General features: G+C 41.9%; 1 protein-coding gene across 1 annotated transcript in view; it reads left to right on the forward strand.

Moving 5' to 3' along the window:
• Positions 1 to 11,169, forward strand: part of LOC111226769 (teneurin-1-like) — a 155,255-nt gene that overhangs the window by 141,907 nt on the left and 2,179 nt on the right. Inside the window, 8 exon segments of the mRNA XM_022752080.1 lie at positions 1,001 to 1,245; positions 2,024 to 2,317; positions 3,476 to 3,720; positions 4,478 to 4,620; positions 6,523 to 6,734; positions 8,036 to 8,337; positions 8,681 to 9,387; positions 10,135 to 10,277. Coding sequence (XP_022607801.1) covers positions 1,001 to 1,245; positions 2,024 to 2,317; positions 3,476 to 3,720; positions 4,478 to 4,620; positions 6,523 to 6,734; positions 8,036 to 8,337; positions 8,681 to 9,387; positions 10,135 to 10,277 — 2,291 coding nt within the window.

The raw sequence follows: 11,169 nt of genomic DNA on the forward strand, positions 1-11,169 counted from the left end.
CATCCCTTTAATTGCTTTCTAGCAGTTGTCACAATGACAGGACTGCAGGGAGAGAAAAGCTGCTCCAACACACATAAATACACTTGCTCGCATGCAGGCATGTGCACGGTGCTACAGTATGACAGAGCTGCCAGGGAAGAATTGAAGTGACCCCTTATTTCAGAGTCCCCCCCACCCCCCACCGCCCCCTCTTCTTCCGCCACCCACAAATTCACTGTCTTCTCCTGCCTCTGAGGCAACAATAACCTTTTATAGTGGTGGAGGGAATAGAAGTTACTATCCAGTTTATTAGCTGTGTTAAGTTTTATGATTAAAATATAGTTTTATGATTATTTTTGCTATTTTTTAAAAATTAATTTTGTTTTACTAACAGTAAAGGCACGATGCAAACTGATACTGAGATGTGTAAATGCTGCATGAAATCTTACTTGGTAGATGTAAAAGAGAGAACAGTTTCTGAGAAACTTGTGCAATGTGTGAAAACTTGTTACAGCCAAGCACCCCACCCTAACCCCTCTGCTTTCTCTTTGTCTGTCTCTTCTTCTTTTTATTGCTCTCTCTCTCTCTCTCTCTCTCTCTCTCTCTCTCACTCTCTCTCTTTCTCTCTCTAAATATATATAAACTTAAATATATATATATATACAGACATGTATACTACAGTTTTCAAAAGATACAATAGCAGATACAGTACAGGGCCGATGTTGCAGAGAAAATGTTAGGAAAAAAACCCACTCAGCACAGAGATTTAAGCAGTTAATTCAAACAAAACAAATATACAAAAAAGCCAGACATGTATTCAATGCATTCATGTAGTCTACTGCTCTATCTCATTGATTTTTTTCAAGGCTGTTTTTTGAGTGACAGTGACTGATGTTTTTTCACACTTTTTTTCATCTGTTGCTGCATATTAACATCCTTTTGTGCACGTGTGGTTTTGTGTGTCTCTTCATTTGTTCTCTGCATGTGTGTGACCCCCCCATGATATATGATCGACCCCCAGACCATGCTCAGAGTTCATACAGAGTGAGCGCTGACGGGTCGTTCCTTGTGACGCTGGCGAGTGGGATGGAGCTGTCACTCAGCACAGAGCCCCTCCTTCCCGGAGGCATCGGCGGAGGAGTCAGTCCCACAGCCAGCCGCTGTAACATCAGCCTGCCAGGAGACCATGCCCCGAGTCTGATAGAGTGGAGGCAGAGGAAGGAGCAGAGCAAGACTAACTACAGCACTTATGAACGCAGGCTGAGGGTAAAACACTAAATACTAACATATTCTTCAGTTAACACAGATAATATAGAATATCCAGTCCTGCAAATGGAGTACTACACGAACGCAGAGTGCATTAGCAACAGAATGCCCAATACACAATGGAACCAGTAAAGCTTCCAACACCAACTAAATATCATAGAAACCTGTGTGAATAGGTCAAATTACATCACTGCAACCACATCTGAGAAGCATGCTGTGTTGAGCCAAAGTTGTGCAATCTGACCTTTAAACACTCCATTAACAGTGACAAAGAAATGTCACTTCTAAGTGCAGTGTACCCACATCTTTTCAGTGGATCTTAACATTTGTTGTGAGTTTGAACAGTGCCATGGCCTGTTTTGACACAGCATGTTAAGAAGTTTTGAGTTATTGATGACGTCACCGTTGGCTGTACTTTCCACAAATCACACGCCAACTGCAACACCTCTTCTCTTTTCCCTCTGCACAAGGTCTACCACACAAACAGTATATTTCATAAGAATAGAGCATTTTATCTGATGTCTACTAATTAATTAGCAATCCCCAGGACTTGGTTCATCACTTGTTCACCAGGCACTTTATTGTTTTTATGCAGACCTGGTTTGCTCTAAATGTCACAATTAATTTATCTTAACTAATGAAATCTCTTTTAGTCTCAGACATGCCTCTTCATTTCTATTTGCATGTCTGTGGCCTTATTTCGAATTTATGGTGATTAGAAAGCAGCTTTAGTTTGTTCTGCTACCACTCACTGACATTTTACTGTTTTTCTTTCCAGGCACATAACAGGAACCTGCTGTCCATAGACTTTGATCAGAGCACCAGAGTAGGGAAGATCTATGATGACCACAGGAAGTTCACCCTCCATATCCAGTATGACCTGCTGGGCCGGCCTGTGGTGTGGTCTCCCAGTAGCAAATACACTGAAGTAAATATCAGCTATTCTGGAGGAGGTCTGTTGTCAGCTATTCACCGTGGAGAGTGGTCTGAACGGCTGGAGTACGAGAATGACAGGGTGGTTTCCAGAGCCTGGGTCAACGGCAAGATCTGGAGCTACACATACGCAGACAGAGTAAGAGCTGCACTCATAGAAAACAGGTTTAGGTGGAATGTGATAGACAGGTTCTGTCTGTATCATGCTAAGATTTGTTTGATGGTTTCACTTGTTCTTTTTGTTTCTGCTGTTAGAAGAAATCTAACACATCTGCTCTTCTTTGTCTGCTGCTTCACGTGTTATTGCATTTATATGAAACCAAAACTAACAGTAAAAAGTACAAAAAGTACTTTTGTTGTGGGAAATACAAGTAACAAAGTGAAAGCACATTACAATAATTCACAGTGCTGTACTGCCAACTATTTTTTAAAAATATTTTTACTTCCTTTGAGGCATCCATTGGTTTCCATTCATTTTACAAAACTATGAAAATCACTTTGCAGAGTTAAGTTCAAGGTTTTTTTTTTTTTTTTTAAGTTCAGTTATTGTACAGACTTTTTGAATCAATCTGCACTTATAGCTGCATAACTAATAACACAGCTTCGAGCACAGTAAAAGCTGTTCATTCTGATGGATTACATAACTCAAAAAAGGCTCTGCAGCTAGATTTTCAGTGGTGAAAAGAAACCAGCAGTTTACTGAAAGTGGGTTTCACAGTAAACACTTATCGTGCTCTTAATGGTGAGAAATAATAGACAGTAATGTACAATCCATGTGATTTTTAGTCAATGGGCTTAAACACACCAAGACAGCTACATTCATTTAAGTGTGTGACAAAGCTGAAAGCCACCAGAGGTTATAATTTCCGTACTTGAAATTAATTGAAATATTTAATGAAATTATATTCAGCCTGAAATATATTTAGTATCAGGTTTTGGTCTAAGAGAGAGTGTAAATGAGCTTATATTACAGAACCATCCAGAAATGAATTATACCTGCATGTATTATTAATAAATTAATATTATACCTTACAGTTACATTTTTGCACAACATTATTTTGCTTCAGTTCAGACTGTTCCAGTCGCCACAGGACTGCAGGTACAGGTTTTTAAAGCTTTCTGAGAAAAATAAAAATGTGAAAACTTCAAGCTAAAACCAAGGTTGCATCTGCTAACCTATTTTGGTGATAAAATGTTTTCACCAGATGGCACTGAAATACAAAAATACACCAGACAGACAAGGGGGAAGCTCATCAAACAACAGAGCTGCAGTATTCTAATGTCTGTGTTCTTTCAGTCCATTATGCTGCTCCTGCATAGCCAGCGGCGCTACGTATTTGAATACGACCAAACGGACCGTCTGGTTGCTGTGACGATGCCCAGCATGGTGAAACACACCCTGCAGTCTCTCCTGTCCATCGGTTACTATCGGAACATTTACACCCCTCCTGACAGCCAAGCCTCCTTCATGCAGGACTACACCCTCGATGGGCGGCTGATGAGGACTCAGTACTTGGGAACAGGGCGTAGCGTCATCTACAGGTATGACACAGATCACAGAAATATTACTGGCTGTCGGTTTTATCAGTTCATTTAGGGAGGCAATGCAGTTTGGAAGGGGTGACATTGCGGTCAGCAGTGGTTTGATTCTGATGAAGCCTGGAGGCATTATTACGCATCTTGGCACGACAGTCAGGCATATAAAAACATAACACTGATTGGCTTGATGAAGGTGCTTTAATTAAAGGCTAATCTCAGAAATTTAAAAGCCCTATTAGGACCAAGTCTAGCTGACACCAAAACATGCCACACACACACATCTGTCCTTACAAATTACACTGATTGGACTAATGGGGGAGACTGATTAAAGGTCAAATTTTTTATCATCATACTATGTCAGACACCACTGATCTGATTTTGATGAAAGCTGGAGGACTGATTCGGGCACTGTTCTGGCATTTAACATTTTTAATACTCATTGGCTTGATGGGGACACTATAATAAATGGCCCCATTTTCAAGATGTGAAAGGCCATAACTGCCACAGCAGCCAGTCTGATTTTGATGAAATATTGAAGGATGATGCAACTTGTTCCTTAATGGCAAGGCATCTTTGTATTATTCATGAGGTAAAGCATGTTTAGTTATACTGAAGTTCAAATGTATATTTTATTGTATGTGTTACCATTTCATTAGACACTTCTGACACAGCTAACAGCTAACTAATTTATCATGTCTTCCACAAGTTGCTCTATTTTTTGTAAGAATTAATTTCAATTTTTTTTAATCTGTTTTTCAAGGTATACACCGGCAGCGCGGCTCTCTGAGGTGGTTTATGACTCTACTCTGGTGACCTTCACTTATGACGAGGCCTCTGGCACCGTCAAGACCATTCATCTCACCCATAACGGCTTCATAAGCTCCATACGATACAGACAGACAGGTACATATACACATGCATTTACACCATATACATTAAAGGGACCAACAGCCACAAATTTAAAATATTGACTATGTGCAATGAGTCTTTTAAATGGATCATGGATTTCTTTTGTGATAAAACTATGTCTGGCTTTTGAGGCAGCCTTAGTGCTATGATCGTTTACACTGAGACTGACACAGCCACAGTTAGAAGTGTGAATCAGGCCGAGCATGCTCAACTGGAAGACACTGTGGTCTACCACAGCAGTGAATATGAGACCACCCCCTGGGCTCTGAGCCTTGCTATCTTTTCCCCACCTCCGCAACCAGGCTGCCTGATCAAAGTAAATAAGTGAATGTATAAATATAAGCTAATATGTGGTTGGCTGCGTGTGGGTACTACATTTGTGTTGCATGCCTGCACTCCTGTATTCATGTTTGTACACATGCATGTCTATGTGGGACAGGAAATCAGTTATAACCCTAATTATCTGTCAACTGTACCAGGTCTGATTCAGAAAGACGTTGCAGTTCATAAATTTCAGTATTACCCAGTGCAGGCACAGCCATCAGTGGGCCCCTTTAGCTGTTATGTTAGGATACTGCCATTGTTAATGCAGTTCACCAATTCCCTCAAGTTACAGAATCTTTCCAGGGTGGTTGAGAGCACTCTCATCTCTGCTGCTGGTTCACTTCACATGGCTTTGTGATTGGCTCGCCATGATCAGGTGTCACTAATCTGTGAGGCACAGCTGTGTGTGTGTGTGTGTGTGTGTGTGTGTGTGTGTGTGTGTGTGTGTGTGTGTGTGTGTGTGTGCGTGTGCGTGTGCGTGCACGTGCACGCGCGCGTGTGTTTATCGGTTTGCCCTCACGGTGAATAGACTCTCACCTTCCTTTAACTGATCTCATTTCAGCAGAACAAACGGAGCCTTGGAGAGAGGAGAGATAGTGGTAATTGTCCCTTGAGAGGAGACAAGGAAAAGTAAGGGACCAAAAAAAAAAAGGGACGACAGGGATATGGTGAGGGAGAAAAGGAACAGAAAAAGGAGAGGGAAAGATGACAGCTTGGCGAAGTGACAGCCAGAGAAGCGAGACGAACAGACTGCGAGTTCCCTAGGGCTGTAGGAAAGCCTCCACCTCTCTCTCGCTGCTTTTGCCATTTTCCCATTAGCGCAGGTTTAGAATCAACATTCCACAGAAAATAAAAATAGAAGATGTAATGCTGATCCAGCTCTCTAGTCTCCAAAGCTAGACACTTTCTCATTTTAACTGCAATCAGAGTCATCTCAAATAGCATCATAATGGTGTTTCATTAGCAGGCCTTTTTTTCCAAATGGAGGATGAGCTTTAGTAGCTAGCAGCGGAGGTGATGAATGGTGTTGTTAACGTTGATGTTCTGACATTAAGGAGCACATTGGCCCATCATGGCTATTGTCTTTAGATTTCATTATCTCTCCATATTAAAGGTCACTACTGGAAATGCCATAGAGGTGTGGGGATAGTTAAGATTGAATGGATTGCGCTGTGTGTGTCTGTGTTAATGATGTTGAATTAGTCCTTGATTTGAATTAATTAGGCAGGCTTGTATGGGCAGCGAGATGGCCAACTGTGAGTGCTGTGTGTGTGTGTGTGTGTGTGTGTGTGTGCGTGTGTGTGTGTGTGTGTGTGTGTGTGTGCGTGTGTGTGTGTGTGTGTGTGTGTGTGTGCGTGTGTGTGTGTGTGTGTGTGTGTGTGTGCGTGTGTGTGTGTGTGTGTGTGTGTGTGTGCGTGTGTGTGTGTGTGTGTGTGTGTGTGTGCGTGTGAGTACTGTGTGTGTGTGTGTGCACATGTGTGCGCACGCATTATGCATAAAGTCCACACATGCTAATGTGCATAATCCAAATTTCAATGCCACTGAATTTTACACTCTGATTTCTCTACATAGGTCCCTTGACAAGCCGGCAGATCTTCCGCTTCAGTGAGGAAGGTTTGGTTAACGCCAGGTTCGACTACAGCTACAACAACTTCAGAGTGACAAGCATGCAGGCAGTAATCAATGAGACACCTCTGCCTATAGATCTGTACCGTTATGTCGACGTATCCGGACGAGTGGAGCAGTTTGGAAAGTTTAGCGTAATTTTCTATGACCTCAACCAGGTAGGCAAAGTGCTCAGAGTTAAAATATTGAACTGCATGAATTGTAATGCCTCTTGTACTCTACCTTTTAATCTTTATGGCTTTGATGTTCTCACCACTCTCACCAATCTTGTTTCCAGCCGCAACAGGCAGCCGTTCTTCTTTGGTCTGATGAACCCACTATACACTAAGACTACTGTCCAACAGCAGACAAACAAAGTTAGCAACCAGAAGCATTTTATGCATTTATCAGTTAAAGAGTCAAATATTTTCCTCACAACTTGGTGGAGACCGTAACAGAGCAAAAATGAATATAGAAAATTAGTTTAGTGTTGGGTGGCCAAAAACAGGACTCCAAATGAAATGTTGCTTCATGTCTGCTGGATGTGTAAGCAACTTTATAAGGTGTTTGCTTTAGTGCCAGGCTTGTTTTGCTGCTCTCAAGTAGTAGTAGTGTTGTTTTTGGCGGCCTGTTTTAATTTTAGTTTTAGTCTAGTCTCTGTGTCAAGCTGTCATTTTAGTTTTTATTAGTTTTAGTCACGTTCATACTCTTTTTAGTCTAGTCAAGTTTTAGTCGACTAAAAGTCTGAGCATTCTAGTCTTATTTTAGTCAGAATCATCCATGACTATTTTAGTCTAGTTTTAGTCAATGAAAATTTTGTTTTAGTCTCTTTCTAGTAATGCAATTCTATTTAACCCAGTATAGTATAAGTACCTAGTAGTATAGACAAAACCAAAATTTTCTTTTAGCCAAACCCATTTCACAGTTCAAACAAGGTTATCTTATTATTATATTATTGTTACCTTATAGACTCAAGAATACATCCATTCCAGACACACAAGACGCTCTGATTTGAATTTACAACATATTTATTTTACCAACCAAACATGTTAGTACACACACATAAATTTAAATTAAATAAACAAATAAAATAGCATCACATGACAATGCAAAAAAAAAATTAAATACATTTAAGTTTAACAAAGAGAAACAAGGTGCTTCAATGCTCGAGCTTCAATAATATAATAAAAAGTGCAAATAACGTGTGTGTCTGTCTTGTATTGCTTGTAAACTAAAGACAAATTGTGCATCATAAAAACTAACTAAGATATTACACTATAAATGGTTTGGACCTTAGAGAGATATAATGGGATGGGAAGCACTGACTGCACTACTCTCAAGTGACCAAAAAGAAATCAATAAATACCGCCTAAAAACATCCAGCTATAATGCAACATGAAGCACTTCCTCCTGATTTTATTTAGGTGTGTGTGTGTTCAATTGCAGAGATGTCTAACCAATTTTGTCTGTGATCATTTAGGTGATCACCACCCATCTGATGAAGCACACCAAGGTATTTAACTCCTACGGCCAAGTGGTAGAGGTCCAGTATGAGATCCTTAAATCCATCGCCTACTGGATGACCATCCAGTATGACTCTGCAGGGCGCACCACCACCTGTGATATCAGGGTGGGCGTGGACAGCAACGTCACCCGCTACACTTACGAGTACGACGCTGACAGCCAACTGCAGAGTGCCTCGGTCAATGAGCGGCCTCAGTGGCGCTACAGTTACGACCTCAACGGGAACATCAACCTGCTCAGCCACGGGACCAGCGCTAGGTGAGTTAGCACCAACTAGCTTTACATTTTACAGCAGGTAACATGTCAAAACATGCATGTGGTATGATCCTATTTTTAGCAATGCGGTCAGTTAGACTACCACTTTGGTTCAATAGCTCATTAACTGTTGGATGGACTTTGTTTAGTTTAGTGCTAACAAGCAAATGTTATCCTGCTAACACGCTGCGCTACAATTGTGATTGGATAAACTTCATACATGCTAACCATTTGCATGTTGGCATTATCATTGGAAGTATTTTGGACTCATTGATATATTAATGTTATACATAGTTTGTTATACAAGTACACAGCAGTGACATACACCCGTGTGGTCTCATTGCAGGCTGACGCCGCTGCGTTACGACCAAAGAGACCGCATCACACACCTCGGCGAGTTACAATACAGCGTAGATGACGATGGCTTTCTCCGCCAGCGAGCGAATGACCTCTTCGACTACAACTCCAACGGGCTGCTGACCCGCGTCTTCAACCGAGTGACTGAGCACACCGTGGTGTACCGCTATGACGGGCTGGGTCGACGTGTGGCCACCAAGAGCAGCCAGGGCGAGCAGCTGCAGTTCTTTTATGCTGACCTGTCACACCCCACCAGGGTCAGCCACTTGTACAACCACAGCAGCAATTTGATCACATCGCTGTACTACGACCTCCAGGGCCATCTCATTGCCATGGAGCTGAGCAGCGGAGAGGAGTACTACGTCGCCTGCGACAGCGTGGGGAGTCCGAGGGCGGTTTTCTCTAGCAAGGGGCGATTGGTCAAAGAGATCCTCTACACCCCCTATGGAGAGGTCTATCAGGACACCAACCCTGACTTCCAGCTTGTCATCGGCTTCCACGGAGGCTTGTATGACCCTTTGACACGGCTGGTACATTTGGGCAGGCGGGATTATGACACACTAGCAGGCCGATGGACTTCGCCGAACCATGAACTGTGGGGCGAGCTGGGCAAGGAACCGAAGCCGTTTAACTTGTATGCCTTCAAAAACAACTGCCCAGTTGGGAGGGTGGAGGAGGTGACACAGTTTACTACAGGTGAGCTTCACACACATACACACACACACACACACACACACACACACACACACACACACACACAGTCACTCACTGTCCAACTCCAACACCGAATCACTGACTGATGCACACAAGCTGCCACACTGCAGCTCTCACACAGATACAGGCTGATATTTCTCTCAGCGGCACCTACTCCCACACAAACACACCTACACAAGAGACATCTGCCATAAAGAGCGAGTGAACGGGGCCCACAGTTAACCACAGGTGAGCTGTGTTACAGAGAGAAAAGATGTGACAGACAGAAAATACTGGCAACAGAAAGGACAGCCATGCCTGTGATCATCTTGTTTTTTAACACAGGCTGTTATGTTTTGTTCCCTCTGTCTGTCAAGAACATACTGTTTCCCCGAGAGACAAAATAGAAACTCAAGCAAGGGAAAGAGATGGAATAGGAGAGTAGGAGGATGAATATAGGATGTTGCCGGGGGCGTATGTCCTTCTGGTTAATGGAACATTCATTTGGCCTGTCACGTTTTCCTGCAGCAGTATTGTTTATTACAGAAGGAATCTGTTTGTGAGAGAAACACCAGCCGAAACATCTCAGCTGCGTATTATGCTCAAATATTGTGTGATTTCCTGTACAAGGTGCTGTTTCTCTGGCCTTATGACTTTTTGTTTGCTTCACAGTATACACATTATATTCTAACTTTTCTCCCTCTGTGCAATTTTCTCTCTGTCTGTACATGTGTGTGTGTCTTTTTCCAGACATCGGTAGCTGGCTGCAGCTATTTGGTTTCCAGCTTCATAATGTTGTCCCAGGCTTCCCAAAGCCTGAGGTGGGCAGAATGGAACAAACATACGAACTGATGAAGACCCAGACCAAGACCCAGGACTGGGACTCCAGCAAGGTGAGCTTTTCACCACTAAAAACCCCCGTCAGCTGCAGGAACAAGACTCTTTCCTAGCTCTAACCTTGTGTCCATGTTTTTATAGTTCAGTTTTCTCATGCCACATATATGTTTGTTACTTTTATCTGTCTTTTCTCTTTCAGTAGAACAATTAAATACTTTTGATGAGTCATTTTAACCTTGGCCGTGTTCACATATTGTAACTGACTAAGCCCACTCAACATATCTTACCTTGCATGATCATTGAATTTATGGGTTGTGGTACCCAGTAGTGTCAGAATAGGAGGTGTGTTATTAGTCATTAGTCATTTAGCTAGCTGGCTAAATGTGGTGGTAGAAATTGAGATTGCTCAAGAGATGCTGGGGGGATGTGACTGTCTGAAAGGTGAGGGGAGATGACATGTCATTTAAAAAAAAATGTAGTAAAAACTAAACTCGGGAACGCAAATGGGTATTTGGGTCCAAAAAAACCCTGTAAAACTGTTAATATTAATATCATGATAAAATTATATTTCATAAAAATGATTTCACAAAATATTGGTTCATTTACATTTTACACAATTTATTCATGCAGTGTTTAATTCATAATTGCTTATTTATTTATTTGTTTGTTTAATATTGAAGCCTTCATATGGTTGGGGGCCATCAGTCCTGAAGATGCTCTAAACTGTTTTGTGACTTTATTCGTTGATCCAAATGAGCAAAACGGCTGAAATATACACCACTTTCACAATTAGATCGTTTACCAATATAAATATTAGTGCTGCAAAGATTGGTTGGATGAATCATCTGTCTATCGTTACACAGTAGGAGAGGGCTGCACAACAACAAACCGTAGTCTGAGGAGCTTTGAAAGCTAGTTAGCATGTTGGTAAACGATTCTCGTTGTCTT

Source organism: Seriola dumerili, unplaced genomic scaffold, assembly GCF_002260705.1.
Source record: "Seriola dumerili isolate Sdu_G_001 unplaced genomic scaffold, Sdu_1.0 BDQW01000161.1, whole genome shotgun sequence".
Taxonomy (NCBI): Eukaryota; Metazoa; Chordata; class Actinopteri; order Carangiformes; family Carangidae; genus Seriola; species Seriola dumerili.